This window comes from Teleopsis dalmanni, chromosome 2 (genome assembly GCF_002237135.1).
Source record: "Teleopsis dalmanni isolate 2A chromosome 2, ASM223713v2, whole genome shotgun sequence".
In the NCBI taxonomy this organism is placed as follows: Eukaryota; Metazoa; Arthropoda; class Insecta; order Diptera; family Diopsidae; genus Teleopsis; species Teleopsis dalmanni.
In genome coordinates this window covers 57,017,316-57,037,187 of record NC_051847.1, presented here as the reverse complement: position 1 = coordinate 57,037,187, position 19,872 = coordinate 57,017,316, and the positions used below count along the sequence as shown (strand labels likewise).

Here is a 19,872-nt window from a genome sequence, read left to right as displayed (position 1 = left end):
TGAAGATAGTAAATATATATGAACACTCCACAGTATTGAGCTTAAGAAACTAAGCAAACTAAATAAACAAAATAAAATAATTATATCTAATATGGTTGGTTGGTTGGAGTGGCGGCCCTTTTTACCAAGAAAAAGCCCACTTAAGCACAAATAAAGGCCCGTTGTGGTACCACAAGGAAAGAGCGATGTTCGTATATAGATAAGGTGATCTGTATACGACCAACGCCCAACAGAGAGGCAACGACTCCCCCATTAGGTGAAAGAAAACAGTTCTATGAATCTAGCTAGGTCCCTCACATTGTAGGATGAGAGATCAGTCAGATCGGTCAGAAAAGGGGCCCCCAAGATTTTTGATCTTCTTCTGGCTAAAGATGGGCACTGACACATGAGATGAAACACAGTTTCCTCCTCGTCCTCAGAGCCACAACCGCGACAAAGGTCATTATAAGGAAGACCCAGTCTCATAGCATGCCTCCCTATTAAACAATGACCCGTCAGCACCGATACCGTAGCACTGAGCAGATCTCTCTTTAGTTGGAGCAGCTGACTTGTATATATCTAATATTAATATTATTAATAATAATTTAAAAAGAAATATATATATTTAGCATAGGCTATATAGTATAGGAAAGCCAGTAAATACCAAAATAGTTATCCGAAATATGCAAGATAAGGTTCTAAACGGCATTACTATACTTCCATAAAACAATAAGAATATCTGCATTTTAATTCCTAGAAAATTCATGAGAGCAATTTTTAGGAGGAAATATATAGGAATTTTCCTTTATCTTTTTGATTATTTGAAAGATAATTATCTAATCTAATAATTATCTTTATCTTAAACTTTAATTATTGTTTTAGTTACACGTCTTTATTTTTTATTTTGTAATTTGAAACGAATATATCTCTGTTCTGTTTTGGATTTATGAGTCGTTGTGGGTATGCATTGAAAGCAATTTGTTTATAGAATTCTCTAGAATTCGATTTTTAATTGAACGTCTGTTTCTTCCAATAAGATTAACATACATAGCAGATTGGATGATGAAATACAATCTTAACAATTATAAAATAAAGTGCGTGACTTTTTTAAAACCAGACAGTAATAAAATTATGAAAAATTGAGTTTAGAAATCAAATAATTGTTTACGTTTGCATTTAAATAATGTATCTAGATCCCTGTGTATATAATTGCATATACCAGCAAAAGATTCAGTATTGTGAGGCTTTGTATAAATATTTATATTCTTTACTGGACAGAAAAATTCAAGTAAGCGATAAGGAGCAAGACTTTTCGATAAAACGTAAAACTTGGTTTTATTTACAAATAACTACTGTTGTTGAGGGATTAGATATATTTGTATGATCGAATGTTTATCAAGCTGTGTTAGTAAATAAAAATGTAAACAGTTTTTTTTTGTTTTTATTTTTTTAATTGTTTTATGCATTTTTCAGACCACCAACTACGAGCTTAAGTAATATACATATACATATGTATGTACATATATGTATATGCTGGAGTGTAAGATTATGAGTAATGATATTTATTTATCATATTAGAATGTATAATTATAAATTTAGTTAATAATTATTATTGCAAAATATTAAATTAAAATTTAATTTAATTTAAATATTTAATTTAATTTGTTTAATCAGGGTATCGCACCCGTAGTGATAGCTTATAGGTAGGCTATATTCCCTCTTCATATAATTAGGTGTCACTATAATGTGGGTTCCTATGTAGTTAGGTAGGTGAAATGGAAAGAGGTTCGAACCTTTCTCACATAGCTAAGAAAGTCATTGCAGTTTCATGTTAATCGTAATTATGAGTAGAAAGTTGGGCAGACGCATTTATCTATGCAAGTATCTGGCCAATACAAATGTTACAAATATCGCATTAAATTAAAAAATGGGACACCCTGAAGCTTGAGATTGATTCTATATAAAACTTGACATAAACAAAGCAAGTGTTTCGGTGTCTTCTCTTCGAGCAACAATACAAATGTTCTACAACAGAATCACTAGGGCATGTCTAGCCTGACTTAATGCCTTCATATATTCGAGTGGCCCATCGATATTATTTTAGATACTTCCTTTTATGAATTAAGTAAAAGGTTTTCTGTTCTTTAAACATTGTTGGTATACACAAATATTATACCAATTTTTGTATGTAGGTCTATCCCTAAAAGGTTTCATATAACTGGGTTTCTAAAAAATGAAATTTCCGTATAAGGTATTTTCCGTATAACAAGGTTTACATATAATAAGGCTTCCAAATGTCTTTTTACATAGAGACAAGATAACAAAGATAAAGATAACGAAGTTTTCATAATATAAAATATCCATACAACAAGATCTTCTTACAACAAGATTTTTGTATAACGAAAATATCATTTTCTTTGCGTTTATAAGACAATATTTTTGTGTAAGGAGCAATTCATTTAAAGAGGTTTTAATCAATTTCCATATAAAGAAGTTTTCATATATTGAGATTTTTATTAAATGCGATTTCCATAAAATGATATTTTTATAAAACACGATTTCCATATAACAAGGGTTGTATATAATGAAATGTTTGTATAACGAGGATAAGAAGAGTTTGATATAGCGAGGTTTTCATAAATCAAAGTTTTTATTAAATGAGACTTTTGTATGACGTGGTTTTCGGGCCACGGGGACTCTGTATAGCGTGGTTTTTGCATAACGAGGATGGAGTATTATACGTAGGTATATCGTTTTAAAAATATGAAGTTATACTGTAAAGTTAAGTGTTTTCTATTTCTAATTTTTTCCACCTCACGAATATGATGGACAATATGAATGATTTAAAAAAATAACGGAAGCCCAAACTTTGTGTTAAAAATTATACTTGGCGAAAAAATAAATTATCTATTATTAAAGTCATCTATTCGCTAAAAGTATCTATTTTTGCTATAGTTTTGAGTAGACTTTTTAAGAACTATAAACTTATCTGTTTAATCCAATCATATATGTACATAACGTACCATTTTTATGCTATGTTGATCGCTGCAAAATCAGTAGATTGAAAATTGATCAAATAACCTCGAAAAGCGCAGTGAAGACTTTAAGAAAGAATTCTTTCCTTCCAATACTATTGTTAACAATACGTACAAATATTGTTAAGAACATTTGCATTAAGTTTCTAATACGCTTTGTTGTTAAAAATAAACTTCTCAAAAGTCATTAATCTGTTTTAGAAGAAGTCTTTCCATTACTGAAGAAGCTTTTAGATTACTAGAAGAAATATTCAAACGAGTAAAGTATATTTTAATATTTTTGTCGAATATCTTTTGCCTTTTAAAAATCAAATTATTATTTTAAATTGTAATAATTTCTTTAAAGTTTAATATAGAGGTTTTTTCGAACAGTATTTAACTACAACAACAAAAATTTTATTTTTTATGTTATTTTAATTAATTGAAGCTTAATATAAAATTTTAAATTAAAATTAATAATATATAATAATATATACATATATAATATATATACAGTTTGTCAAGAATGAGTTTTCACACTGAAAATAATTGAAAATTTTAATTTCTTATTCAGAAAAAGACAACTTCTTGTTTTAGTATACATATGTATATATTTTTTATTTTATATATTTGTTAATTACTATATTAAGAATATAAATATAAAAAAAAATTATAAAATTATTGAAAGAAGAACACAAAATATGCCAAAAACAAATCCTACATCATTTTTTGACTGTCAAATTACTGTTTTCACAACTTGGGTTTTTCTATTATTTTGCATTATTTAAACGATGTGCGGTAAATTTACAGTAATTGGCGCCTTGCGTTGAATATTGTCTGAGATGTTGATACATAATTAGTTATTGTTTTCTAATTTTTTTACTTTACTAACTAAAATATCTATGTTTTTAAATGTAAAATGAAACATTATCGTTTGGAGTGGAACAGTCCAGGTATTATAGCCACCATTTGAGTAAAGTGTGCCTAAACTATGAGAAATATTTTACTAATATGTAGGACTATTTACAGTGGCTCACAGCTTATTTGATGCAAGCAAAAATTTTTTGAAAAATGTTGTTTATTTCAAAATATTTTGCAAAATTAAAAAAACAAAGTATGCAGAGTTATTGTTTATAGTGTGTTTATTCATTTAAAAAAGAAAAAACCCAAAAATCTTCTTCCATTCCTTAGTAATGCATCAAAAACCAAAACCAAATGAAAAATTCATGTCACAGCTTAAATGATGCAACATCAAAAAAACTAATATTTTTACAAACTTCCGGACTAATTCTAAGTACTTAGTACTTTGTTGGATATCCCTTATTAGTAATAACATCATGAAGCCTTTTTGGCATGGAATCGACCAGTTTTTTGGTATAATCTGGACTAATTTTACTCCACTCTTGCTGTAAAGCGTTTCTTAAGTCAAATTTGTTGCGGATGTCATGTTTTCTGATATTTGTCTTCAAAACGGACCACAAATTTTCAATAACGTTCAAGTCTGGTGAATGTGCAGGAGTTTGGACAATGTGTGGACATTGCCATATCAACCACGTTTGTACTAATGCTGACTTGTGCTTAGGGTCGTTGTCTTGGTAAAAGCGAAAATCATCTGCAATCTGCAATTTCGTTGCACTTTGAATCAAATTTTCTTGAAGAAGCTTTAAGTAAATATTTTTATTCATAGATTCTTCGATGAAGACCAAATTTCCTACTCCATTTGATGACATACATGCCCAAACCATAACATTACCACCTCTGTGTTTTACGGTAGCACGTAAATTTTGTGGTTTGAGCTCAGAATTGACTTCGCGCCATACATAAGATCTTCCATCTGATCCAAATAAGTTTATTTTGACTTCGTCTGCAAAAAGTACATTTCGCAAAAATGCTGGACTCTTATTTAAATGCTCTCGTGCAAACTGCAACCTTTTAATTCTCTTTTTTGCACTTACGAAAGGTTTCTTTACAGCTATTCTTCCATTGAAATTTGATTCTCTCAATATTCTGCGGACGGTTTCAGGATGACAAATTTTTCCAAAATCTATTTTGGCCATGTCTGTCAACTTTGGAGCGCTAATTGTTGGATTTTTTCGAATTTGGTTTACCAAATACCTCGATTCTTTTTCTGTAAAAATTTTATGGGGAGCCTTTCGTCCCTTATTTTCTATGCGATTTTCATGTACGAAGCGTTCAATTATTTGTTGAACTGTTGAAGAGCTTATATTTACCATTTCACCAATTTTACGCTGGGGAATTCCCTTTTTAAAGTACTCCAACACTAACTCACGCTTTTCAATTGATGTGCGCCGTCCCATGGTTAACAAAATGCACTCACTTTAATTTTTATATTATTTTCGCTCAAAAACTAGATTACAAATGATCGCAGAATAAAAATATTTTAATTTCTGTGTAATCTGGCGACAAAAATAACGGTATTCTTAACTGCATCATTTAAGCTGTGACATGAATTTTTCATTTGGTTTTGGTTTTTGATGAATTACTAAGGAATGGAAGAAGATTTTTGGGTTTTTTCTTTTTTAAATGAATAAACACACTATAAACAATAACTCTGCATACTTTGTTTTTTTAATTTTGCAAAATATTTTGAAATAAACAACATTTTTCAAAAAATTTTTGCTTGCATCAAATAAGCTGTGAGCCACTGTATAATATTTTAAATCTAGCTGAATACTAGAGTAGATTAGAGCCAAAGTATAAAATTATCTTCAAGACCAACTTTCACAGCATATGCAGAATATGTTATCATGACGAATATATGAAAAAACCGGGAAAATTTGATCAGGGTCCATACTATGGAACTCAGGGAAGAATATATTGTTGTTGTTTCTTATATAACAGAGCGTCGGGCCATACCGCAGAACAAACACTTATCAAAAGTTTTTATTAGAAATTTATTGCGTTTTGCCTAAAATATTGTAAAGTATTTCTTGTTCACTACTATGTTTTTTTTACAGCTTGCTAAATATTGAGACGATGTTATATGACTCTTCCATGAGTCATAAATTGTGCTGTGCTACAATGACAGACCTACCAGAAGGTAGCTTAAGGTGATTACATTGTTATTAAACACAATATCATGATTTCTGTTAAATTTTAAAAATTATGAATTATAATTTGAAGCTTTATTTCAAGCAAAAGGGTTAGCCCGACGCTCTGTTATATAAAAAACAACAACAATATATTCTTCCCTGAGTTCCATAGTATGGACCCTGATCAAATTTTCCCGGTTTTTTCATATATGCGTCATGATAACATATTCTGCATATGCTGTGAAAGTTGGTCTTGAAGATAATTTTATACTTTGGCTCTAATCTACTCTAGTATTCAGCTAGATTTAAAATATTATAAATAGTCCTACATATTAGTAAAATATTTCTTATAGTTTAGGCACACTTTACCCAAATGGTGGCTATAATACCTGGACTGTTCCACTCCAAACGATAATGTTTCATTTTACATTTAACCCTGGACGCATAATGTACGTAAATTTGACGTATACGTTTTCGTTTTTTACAGTTATTTCATTTTTGTGTTCATATATTGCTCTCGCGCTCTTGATATGTTCAGTCGGGATCTAACTCTTGCGTAAGGTATATGATAAGTGTCGGTAAGTCATGACATAAGTTAGATATTGAGTCGTTGTACGTCATTTTTACGTATGATTATACTTTGTGTAACTTTTATGGCTAATAAAGTATTTTGAAAAACTTCTATTTCTTTCAAATTTCAGTAAAGTTTTAATAGAAATGGAATCAAAGAGATTTAATATTGTTGAAATATTACAAAAAGATGAAGAAAATGATCAGAAAGGTGGAAAATCTAGTTCTAGTCGAACATATTGTGCATTCTGTTCATATAAGAAAAAAAGAATGACAAACATTAGATGTAGTTCTTGTAAAAAGCCGATTTGTAGAGAGCACAATCGTGATACATGCTTTAAGTGTATTTCTGCATAGGATTAATTATTATTATATAACTAAAATTAGCTGATTTGAACCAAAGTTCCTATACATATAATAATTTTAATTATTTTCGTAACATTTATGACGATCTCAATATGACTTGCTATTTGTATAAGCTAACTTTAAGTTGTTCATTTTATAAGTATATATAAATTTCATTTACTTTTTTGTTTCTATTATTATTTTTTGATTTATTCTAAATAAAAATAAAAAAAAAATATTAAGAAATATTGAAAATTTACCCTTAATACATAATTTTGAAAAATGCAATTCCTTTTTAAGTGAAAATCATTGGCATATTATATTTATTATGTTTATTTAAAAAATGTGTTTGAAAGTATTACTGTTTTGTTTTAATTTGAATAAATAAATACTTCTTTAAAAACTTGTAAAAAACTTGCGCACATTTAAATTAATATAACGGCAAAATATAAACTCTGAAAATTGCACGTCATTTTTACGTATGATTATTCTTAACAGTAGTAGAAATATGATTATACGTCCAGGGTTAAAAACATAGATATTTTAGTTAGTAAAGTAAAAAAATTAGAAAACAATAACTAATTATGTATCAACATCTCAGACAATATTCAACGCAAGGCGCCAATTACTGTAAATTTACCGCACATCGTTTAAATAATGCAAAATAATAGAAAAACCCAAGTTGTGAAAACAGTCATTTGACAGTCAAAAAATGATGTAGGATTTGTTTTTGGCATATTTTGTGTTCTTCTTTCAATAATTTTATAATTTCTTTTTTATGTTTATATTCTTAATATAGTAATTAACAAATATATAAAATAAAAAATATATATACTAAAACAAAAAGTTGTCTTTTTCTGAATAAGAAATTGAAATTTTTAATTATTTTCAGTGTGAAAACTCATTCTTGACAAACTGTATATATTATATAATAATATATGTATATAATATATATATATATATATAAATCGATAAAATGTTTTTCCCCTTTTTAAATATTTGAACCAAAAAAAAAATTTAATGAAAACTGAAGTTTAATATGAATTTATCCATATAATCCATAAAATATTTATGGATCCATAAAATATTTAAGTACACTCAATGCTCCATCGAATTTAAATACCCTTCACACAGATTTATCGCACATCTTCACTACACAACTCGATCTGTCAAATTTTGTTGCTTTTGTTTTTTATAGTGCTTAATTGAATAAGTTATATTGCCTAATACTTTAATTAAGTGAAAATACAATATACTGTTCAATAAGTACAGTTAAAGTAATCTTTTAAAATGAAACATATTCATATATAAAAATAGATTAACATTAGAAATAGCTTGTTTAGATACAAAGATCACATTTGATATAGATATACAATACAATCTAAAGCTATTTTGAAAACTGAAGTGATCAAAAAGTTTCCTTATGTAAATATGTTAAATATTTATCACATATCAAATTTCAATCAAATACATATATTAATAATGAACACTACTATATCTACTATATATAAAATTTATATGGTATATGTATGAAGTAAATACAACCGACAAGATTGACAGTTTATATTTAACTGAATTTTGTTTACATTTCATTATTTAAGATTGTTTAAACTAATGCAAAACATACTAGATTATAACACTTTCTCCGCCCTTAATTTTTGACAAGGTTTAAGTTTTCCTGAAATCGTCGGATTCAAATCGATTTACATCCTTCCGAATACGACAACTTTTTCGAAGTTGAACTACTTCGGTAGAACGTTCTTCACTAGGCATTAATGTTGATTGGCTAGATGAAGGCGGTGTGGCATTGATGAAATTTGGAGCGAATTCAAAAATTGGTTGTGAAGAGAGGTCAGAGCTACTTCTAGTTTTAAGCTGATTAACATGACGTTTGATGTAACCAAAAGATGTGTTCACTCGGTAAACCATTTTACCAAGTTGTTTCACAATAACTCCTTTTATCCATTTTTCCCCTCTTGCGTAGTTTCGAGCGAAGACGGGTTGCTTTAGACTAAATTTCATTTTCCGTTTCGAAGCTTCAAGGTGCTTCCTAGGCGATTCAAACAGTTGACTCAACAAGGTACGAACAGGCCTTCCATGTAAAAGTTCTGCAGGTGATTTACCCTCAGCATTCGGCATTGCACGATATGTTGCAAGATATTTTGATACAGCGAATTTGAGAGACAATCCATCGTCAATGTTTTTCTGAACAGCAGTTTTAAAAGATCTGACGAATCGTTCGGCTAACCCGTTTGAGGCTGGATGAAACGGCGCTGTTGTTATATGTTTGATGCCAAGTTTTGAGCAAAAATGTTTGAATGCTTCAGCTGTAAATTGCGGACCATTGTCACTTACGATGGTTTCTGGTATACCTTCCAGAGAAAATATAGAAGACAATGCTGATACGGTGTCAACCGTTGTTGTTGTAGATAGTTGTACAACGAACGGAAATTGCGAGAAAGCGTCGACACAAATTAGCCACATTGAATTACAAAATGGACCAGCAAAGTCGATATGTACTCTCTCCCAAGGTCGAACAGCTTCAGGCCAGCTTAAGTATTCACGTGCGTGAACAGGATTTGCAATTTTGCACACATCACAATTTTCAGTTAATTGTGCGATGTCTTTGTCAATATTAGTCCACCAGACATGTTGTCGAGCTAGCTGTTTCATTCTCGATACTCCCCAATGACCATCATGAAGAAGTTTAAGAATTTTCTGCTTAAGGGAGGCTGGAATGACAACCCGGTTGTACTCCGTCTGGAGGCAAAGCAAATTGTTGTTTAGTATTAAAGCAAAGCGATGATTGAAAAATGATCGAAGATCAGCATCTTGAGGCATTAGCTTTTCAGGCCAACCGTTTGTAACGAGAAAATAAACTCGGCGAAGAATTGGGTCATTTTTGGCATGCTGACGAATTATTTCAGCGTCGATAGGTGTGTTAAGTTCATTGATGTTGAAACAGGATTCTTCATGATCAAAAGTTTTGTCTTCACCAACAGGTAAACGAGATAAAGCATCGGCATTTCCATGCTCAGTAGTTTTACGATACCGAACATCATACTGATAAGCCATTAGTATAATAGCCCATCGCTGTAAACGATGTGACGTCATCGACGGCAACTGATGAATTGGATTAAAAATGCTAACAAGAGGTTTGTGGTCAGTAACCAAGGTGAATCTTCTTCCGTATAAATATTGATGGAAACGCTTGACTCCAAAAACGATAGCTAGCCCTTCCTTCTCTATCTGACTATATCGTCGTTGATGAATGTCGAGAGTTTTAGATGCAAAAGCAATAGGCCTTTCTGTACCGTCAACGTACGTATGCGAGAGCACGACTCCTATGCCATAGGAGGAGGCATCTGTAGCTAGAACCAACGGTAAATCTTCCTGATAATGTGCTAATTGCGCTGCATTGAGAATATGCGTTTTAAGAGCTATAAATGCTTGTTGTTGTGCTGTACCCCATGTGAATTTTACATTTTTTCGGCGCAGCATGTTGATTGGCGCGGATAATTGCGAAAAATTAGGTATAAAATTATGGTAATAGTTTACCTTACCCATGAATGCTTCTGCTTGCTTTAGATCTTTAGGCGGCTGCAGGTTTTTTACTGCTTTTAGTCCCGACTCATCTGGCAATATACCTTTTGCACTAATTTGACGCCCGAGATACTCGATTTTATCTCGCAGAAAGAAACATTTTTCTTGCTTGCATCTGATACCATTTTGTTGCAAAATACGAAGTACTTGTTCTAGGCGGCTGATGTGTTGTTGAAATGTAGGTGCGGAGATGATAATGTCATCGAGATAATTTCCGCAACCTTCTACGCCTTGAAGTAACTGCTCAAGATATCTTTGGAATATAGCTGGAGCGCTTGCAATCCCAAACGGTAAACGTTGGTATTGGAATAAACCAAGTGGAGTGTTGACAACCATTATTGTTTTTGCTTCATCGTCGAGTTTCATTTGTAAATACGCGTCCTTAAGGTCGATTTTTGTAAAATGTTGACCGCAATTAATTTTATGGAAAAGACTTTCGCGTATGGGTAAAGGATATTGTTCAATGTCAATTTGCGCATTGACTGCTTGTTTAAAATCCCCACAAATTCTTATGGAACCATCAGCTTTTGGCGCTAGTACAATAGGCGAAGCCCATTGGGAAAACTTCACAGGTTTCCAAATACCCGCATTTGTCAATCGATCGACTTCTTTCTTGAAAAGTGACATTTGCGAAAATGGAATTTGTCGGCTTTTGTAAAATTTCGGATGTGCATTTGGCTTTAAAAAAATACTGACCTTAAAGTTTTTTATTGTGCCAAGAGCTGGTTCAAAAATATCACCATATTTCTTACACAGCTCGCTAATTCTGTGTGATTCACTAACTGATTCACAGTTACAAATTTGTTGAATCTCAAACCCGAATTCTTTAAATAAATCGAAACCGAATAAATTGTTAAACGGTACGAAATAAGCGTGAAAGCGATTGAATAATTGCAGATTTTTATCCTCGTCGCCAACTGAAGTAAATACAACCGACAAGATTGACAGTTTATATTTAACTGAATTTTGTTTACATTTCATTATTTAAGATTGTTTAAACTAATGCAAAACATACTAGATTATAACAATGTATATAGTATCTAATGAATCAATTACTATAAAAATTTAAAATTCTTTTCTAAAAACCCATGTCTCAAGGAGTAAATCTTGAATATATATACTTTATAAAGTTTTCAATTAACATTTTTATATATATCATCACAAACTTTTGTAACGATTTATGCTTTCTACAATGTGTGTGTAAAGAGTATAAAAGTTTACGAGTATATGTTCCGTCTAATATATAATATCTCCATAAAATAAGTGCTCTTTGCATTTGGTAGCACAAGATCGTTCTCATATGAGATTTATTGCACAAATCGAGCAGAAGAATGCTGTATATGAGGCATAGAGACCACACACAAATAGATGATGTTCATCAATAAAAAATCTTAATCAATTTTGCTCTTTAAATAAAATGAGAAAAACTATTGTTACTGAATAATTTTTCATATAAATAACAATTTTAAATATACTCATGAGAGATGAGAATAGTCCGTACCAGGACTATTCTCATTTTTCTGTTCTCTGGTATATGATATACGAACTTCTGTCCGATGAGTGTTAATTTTGGTAGAAAAATACATACTATATATTATTTTCTCTTCTACTCATTCTTATATGAAAATTATTGTCTCAGTATGAATGATATATTCTTTTCATATTATTACACACACATGTAAGAATAAGAGAATGCTACATAGATTACTGAGTTCACGCCATTCAAACAAAGCCATACCATTGGATGAATTCAGAGGAGAGAAAAATAGTCATATTCCATGGTTGTATATAAAAGGCGAAACGCAAAATATTGCAATTCAGTCTGAGATTGGAGCTAAGCTAGCATTCGCCAAGAGCAATTGGCTTTGCTGAAATTAAAATTCTGAAATAGTTCGTCTGATATATAAAAATAATCAATATGGATGAAAATAAAACAATAACATTAAGTCAAACGGAGCTTAATCAGTTAATAGAGAAAGCAATTGTTGATGCTATAGAAAAACAAACAAAAACTAAAGGAAGTTTTGCGAATTGTCATATATCATTCGAGGGTAAACGTGATCATGACACTGTCGAAGAGTTCATAAGTAATGTGGAAACATATAAAGAAACGGAGCAGATCAGCGATGAAGATGCTTTGAAATGCTTACCTTTGCTTTTCAGTGGTATCGCCTCAATTTGGTGGCAGGGCATAAAAAAAGAAGTGCTAACATGGAACCAAGGTATGGAACTTTTGAGGAAGCATTTTTCACCAGCGAAAGCACCGTTTCAAATTTATTTTGAAATTTTCCAAAAATGTCAGGACGAAAATACTCCTATTGACACGTTTATATGCAGAAAACGAGCTTTATTATCACAATTGCCAGCAGATCGTCATGATGAAGAAACAGAACTAGATCTAATATTTGGCTTGATAAATATAAAATATAGAAAATATATAAAACGCAGTTCGGTTAAAAAATTTTGTGAACTACTTGAAGAAGGACGATTAATAGAGAGCAATGAAACTGAAGCTAAAGCTGCATATAACCTCAAAGTAAAAACTACAAAACGTTGCAGTAATTGTCATTTTCGTGGGCACTCAGCTGAAGACTGCCGGAAAAGATTGCAGCCAGGTAAAGACAAAGATAATAGTGACAAAACAAATTAAACAAAAAAAAATAATAGTATTAAATAATATTAAAATAAGATTTTAAATAAACAATAAAATATTTTTTAAACAATTATATAGAAAACTCCGCGTAAAGTATTATATCAAATTAATAGTGTAAATTAAATGTAATAATAAGCAACAGTATTTATAGAAATATTATATTTTTTAAAAAAAATAAGTTTTTTAAAAAAAGAGTAAAATTACATAAAAGAATTTGTTTTTATATAAAATTAAAATTTGAAAAAATTAAATGTGCCTTTAATATTTAAAAAAAAATGCATTTAACAAATTATAAATTTCAAAATTATTTAAAAATTAATTTAAAAAAATTTAAGCACAAGAATATTTAATTTCCACTTAAAATCTTTTTAAAAATAAGGCAATTTATTTTATTTATTTATTAATTTATTATTATAAATTTCAAAATTATTTAAAAAAATTTAAGCACAAGAATATTTAATTTCCACTTAAAATCTTTTTAAAAATAAGGCAATTTATTTTATTTTTGTTAAAATGTGAATTGTGCGATATTTCTGGAGATCGAAAAAATTATTTTGAAAGAACATGAGCATATAACTGTTTTTATTTATGAATTTAATGGAATTCGAAAAATTTTTTATTTATATATAATTTTAATTTATATGCAAGGACTGTTCTTTACTGGTTGTTATGCTCACATTCCACTTTTTTCCACTTATTTTTCCTATTCATTTCTCTATCCTTCAATTCAGGATTGGCATACTAAGCTCATTAGTATCCCAATCTTTCATATTCCTTTTCTTTCCATGTCATCACTTCCAATCCAATCGAACCTTTCATGACAACAGTTTGCAAAAAAAATTCTTACGATCTTTAAATATTTTGAACATTTGCGTTAAAAAACAAAAAATTATTAAATGCGCCTAAGAAAAGCACCATATTTGCTTTAAAAATATATTAATAAAATAATTATATATATTGTGTATTAGTTTTAAATTTCAGACTCGCAAAAATGGTGCACAATTAATTAAATGTACTAAATTTTAAAATACAGAATATTTAAAAATGCATAATAAAATATAAGTATAAATAACTTAAGTATTTAATATATGTAATATGTGTATATTATAAATACAAATATATATAATATATAACTTATAGTGGTATGTAGTACACAGCTATATATATATGTATTTATATTATGTATCTTTCATATTCAATACATTCAGGCATCGATATTAAGGTTATACTGTTATTTACAGTAATTATTTACAGTAATTATTCACAGTGCTCTGTTAATGACTACAGTAATAAAAGAGTTAAACTTAATTATCGTGTTAACGACTCAGTATTGTGTTGTAATGAAAGTTTAAATGAATTTTCTGTAAAGTCGAAAATTTCAGTACAAAAAACTAAAAATATATTATTGGCTTTATATTATTAAAATAAAAATATTATATTGTATATATTTGCCATGAGTAAAAATATTAAATATTTGCTACGCTTGGTTTGAGATTTATATCATTATGTCAATAACCAAAGACAAGCTATTCGGATCAAGAGCCATCATAGTTTAACTCTCCATAATCTTTGATACTCTTAGTCCGTTCTTTTTTTGTTATACGCATTGTTCTCCAAAATGCTTAGTTTCTGTTTTGGTCTCCGTATATCAGCATTCAATGGATTTGGCCAAAGCGTCAAACGGAGATATTTGACCCTCTATTTGGCTACAAAACTTTGGAACTGTAAAACCTTAACAATATAGGTTAAACAATAAATTTAAAAACTGAACATTTTGGGAACTATGCGTATAGCAATTAAAGGAACAAAAACTCAAGAACTTCAGAAAATAAAAAATAAAACTAAAAACCCAAAACGACTGTTTTAATTAAAATTTTTTTTTAATAAGTTGTCTCCTCATTTGAGTTTCTGGTCACAGGGATATCTCGGTTAATTGTAGGGCAGACGATCTAATCACGGCAGGCGGACTTCTCCCTAACATTCACTTCTCAGATATAGGCGTTCCACTTGCTACAGTTAAACTGGCAAACAAAAATACCTGAGAATAACCAAGCAATTCTGCACTGATAAACCCCATTGTCATATATATAGGTTGACGTAGTCTAATTTAGACAAGAAACGAACTAGTCAGCTACTTCAACTAATACGGCACCTGCTCAACACAACGGTAACTGTGCTGACGGGACACTGCGAAATAGGAAAGCATGCAATGAGACTGGGTCTACCCTATAATGTTTTTTGTCAAGGTTGACTCTGAGCATGAGGACGAGACCGTGCTTCATCTTATAAGTCAGTGTCATTCTTTAGATAGAAAAAGATTAAAAATCTTCGGACTCCCTTTTCTCACCGATCTGACTGAACTGTCATTCTGTAATGTTAGGAAGCTGGCCAAGTTTATAGAACTGTCAGGTTGGTTTTTCTTTACCTAATGGGGGAATCGTTACCTTTTTCGGCATTGGTTGTATACTGATATAAATCCTGTGGTACCACAATGAGCCACAGGATGAGCTGATTTAAGCTCAAGTGGGCTTTTTGGAAACAAGGCCGCTACTTCAACCTACCTACCTACCTCCCTTCAAGTTATTCAAAAAATAGAAACAAAAACATTTTCGTGAAATAAGATGTATGTATTTTGCATTTTTAATATAAAAAAGTTAAAGATGAGTTAAAATAATTGAACTTAATTGTAAAACCAAAATAATTTGAGTAAATTTTATAAAAAGGAAATGTCATTGACCTCGTGCTATATATCTCGTGCTATGTATCCTTGAAGATTATCAAAGTTGTGACACACTTTAAAGAATCCATATTGCACTGTTTTCGTAATTATTGTTTATTTTACAATGCCAGTTTCCGCGATTGCTCTTTAATAAAAAACAAAAAAATGTTATATAGTCCAATCAAATAAGTTAGATAAAATTATTATTATAAACTACGCTGCAACCTATGAGATCTTTTCTGCTATTCCTGTAGACTAAAATGAAATATGTTATAGTGTAGAAACTACGCTGCAACCTATGAGATCTTTCCTGCTATTTTTTATTTTATAATAAAAAAAAGCTACACTTCGATCTATGAGACCTTTTCTGTTATTCTTGAATATAGTCGTAACGATTCCTTGATTCAAAACTCTAAACTGCGTTCAATTCATCTTAGAAAATGGAAGAAATGAACGTCTTTATTGTACTCAGGCGGTAAAAATGAATGAATTTTTTACAGATTGTGTAGTTGTTGGCATCTCATATTTATAAGACGGTAAATAATTTCAGTTGAAATACTAGTATTACTGAAAAAAGGTACACTGCGACCTAAATGATCTATTGTGCTCCTTACTAAAATTAGAGTGTTTCTCCAAGTCTGATTTCTTTAATAAAACACAGTATAGAGTCTATCTTGCGTAGTCTTGGATTCTTATCATCCATGAAATTTCCTCCTTGGTAGCCTTTCCCAATAGAGTACTCTTTCTTTTTTTTTCTGCGCCGTTCATAACAATGGATAGACCATTCCTTTATCTAGACAGTAGATGCTTTTTGGCCTATCATTCTTGAAGCCGCGCCTCTTCTTGCAAGTTTGTCTGCCATTTCATTCCCTTGGATGTCAGCATGTCTCGGAATTAATATTAAATGCAGCTGATTGTTCCAGTCGAGTATGTTCAACTTGTCAATGCACTCCCATATCAGTTTAGATGTTAAGAAATTATAGCTGCCTGGTTGTCAGTCAGTATTGCAATTCTACGGTTCCGATGAAATGCTAGTAACTAATTTGATATTTCATTGTCTTATGAGTTGCTGAAATTGCCTTAGGACTTGTGCAGTTAATCCATGTTTTTAAAAACAATTTTTTTGATGCTGATTTATACTAAATGTTGATTCTGTCTAATACGTATATGTATATCCCACAAAAGTTTTCACTTCGCATAAGGCATTTATGTGTAGTCGGTCATATATATTAAATTTATTGCGTTCGCAAAGACTGTTGTGCGAAAAAATATATTTAATGAACGCATAACACAATCGTTTTTTTTTTCAATTTCTTCTATTTTTCCGCTAAAAGTTTAACGATGCTCTATTAAAACAAAGTAAACATTAATAAAATTATGAATATATGAAAAAAACCAAACCTAAAAACAGTCAGTCATAAGTTGCCAATAATTTCCAGTAATATAAAATATATTTAAATAATCCCCAATTCCATTGCTTTGTTTACATATTTGACATTTTGTTTAAATTTCAATAAACTCAGCTGGTACTGACAGTTTGTGGGATCAACGCCATCTTTTGTGAATATATAATAAGAGAATTTAAAATTTCTAGTACAGGGTTGCTATGAATAATAAAAAATGAAAAATGACTTCGCATGTGTAATAACGAACATTTATGGCTTTTAAAATAAATGTTACTTACCTTAAAGTATGTTATATTACAAAAGGTAAGCATAAAAAAATATGTGCAATGAAAAATCAATTGGAAATCGATTTATCTTACATGTTTCATTATAATTTACAAATATGACTTAAATCATGTTTCCAGTACAGCTACATCTGCGTCTTTTCATATAATTAAAATTTGGTCGTTTCCGTTCATGCACACTACTTCCAATTTTCCTCATTTTATGCCCTGATTTCTGACTTAGATGAACCTAGCTTGATAGGGGTAAAGTCTCTTCACTCTCTTCTCTCTCCTTCGTATACTGGAATGAAGGTTCCTCATAGCTGTGGAAATCTTCTCCTTTCATTCATTTGAGGTGGTTTAGTGGGTTCAAGTCTCACACAGCGGCTTTCGATGCTTCCACCTACTGCAAAAAAAAAAGTTGATTCATACATGTGAAATAGCTTGGTTTTTTTAGACTTTACATATAAAACACATGACAAATATTTTAAATTTTGGTAATTTTCCTTTGGTGAAATTTGTTTTTAAGCGTTGCAATTGATATTTTTTACCTTAAATATGTTGATTTATTCATAATGAGCTCATTTAAATGAAACCCTTTTTTGTGGTAACTTATCCTAATTATCCTAACTGTCTAAATGAGACTCCAGTGGAAATATAATATTATTCAGTAATGGTTCAACAATCTAGGCAATTGTTTTCAAAAAGTATGTGCAAATTGCCGAGACAAATCTTAATAGTACAAAATTACATATTACTATTTATTAAATACATACATAATTTTTTAATAATGTATACTTTATTTTAACATATAAAGTTTTTTAAATGTATTTAATTATACACTAAGAAAATCAAACAAATTTAGTATATATTGAGTATATATAAACTACATTCAGTATATCCAAATGCCAATAAAAAAGATATTTTGGTCTGTAGAATCATTAAAAGCAAGTCTCTTTTATGTTAGTGCACGAGGGAGAGTACCCATACAATCTATTAAAATTCTATTAAATCTATTAAGATTTTCACCTACTCTGAATCTACTGGTTCCAGAGAATATCCAATACTAACTTGTAGACTTATACAAGATACATGAGATATATAGAAGAAATACAAGAATAAAGATGGGACACACGCTCGAAGGAGCGAACAGTAATATTGTTCGAAAGATACTAATGTGCTATAAACGTGATATAAAGGATGTAGGCGCCATCAAATTACTTACAAATATGGAGACAAGATTAGGAAGTCCATTAATTGTGCTATTTCTCTTTGAGAAAAAGCATATAACTTTCATTGAACTTAGGCTTCAGGTTACACTAATACTATTATAGGAGTTCAATTTGTAGGAGACTTTCACCAGTTACTGTACTACTCCTTTGGTTAACACAAAAATATAAGAAATGGAAATCTGCATTTCTTTTTTCAAATGTTTTATCAAAATAATAAGCTGAATAAAAATGAAAAAATAACCGGCAGACAGAATAAATCTGTCACATCTAAGACAACTCTAGCCGTAGAAATGCTATAAAAAAATAAAAATCCCCTTTAAGTATAAAAAGGCGTATTCGTTACGATCGTTATTACAGGTCATTAATGGGTATGTGTATAACTAGATTGGATGCTATCAGTATAAATTTCTACAAAAGCTGTTACGGTCAGGATACAGAAAAAGGATCAAAAATTTATTCTCAGTGTTCAGCTTCCTTCACACAAACTTTAAGGAGAATTCTATTTCGATGTATTGACAGGATTGCGCGTCTTATTCAAGAATGAATAATATACCGGCAATATACTAAAGACATAGGCTTGAGGCCACAGAAATGGTTGATTATGGGCCCATGACGGTGCAGACTTCAAGGCTCAGAGCTCTAGTTTGTTAAGTTTGTCGCGTTCAAATAGTGACGAGACGTCTGGACACAAAATTAAGACTAATGTGACGTTTGATGCTTGAAACCAGATATTTTCCACATGCACTAGAGAAAGTGAGGTAAATCGTTTTAAGATATTGCAATTGACTCTAAACGTCCTATACTTGTATGTTCGGAACTGTTATTATAATAATTATAATTTTAGTTTAATTCAGATTTCCGGATGACTCATATGAATTTCAAAACTTTTGAAATTAGTCATCGAAGTATGTAAATTTAATTAATAATATTCTTCTGACCAAAACATTAGTGTATGCGAACTTAAGTCCAACTCTTCGACTTTTTGAAAAATCACAATTTATTGACGACGAACAATTCGACTTTTTTATTTATTTA

At 30.3% G+C, this 19,872-nt stretch overlaps 2 protein-coding genes across 3 annotated transcripts in view; one reads left to right on the top strand and one right to left on the bottom strand.

Annotated features, from left to right (window-relative positions):
- The window catches only part of LOC119682855 (neogenin-like), a 350,203-nt gene that overhangs the window by 277,320 nt on the left and 53,011 nt on the right, over positions 1-19,872 (bottom strand). The window lies entirely within an intron of this gene.
- LOC119682862 (activity-regulated cytoskeleton associated protein 2-like) lies at positions 12,389-13,250 on the top strand. Its single transcript, XM_038096392.1, has one exon. The coding sequence runs from the start codon at positions 12,483-12,485 to the stop codon at positions 13,212-13,214; it is 732 nt and encodes a 243-aa protein (XP_037952320.1). The 5' UTR covers positions 12,389-12,482; the 3' UTR covers positions 13,215-13,250.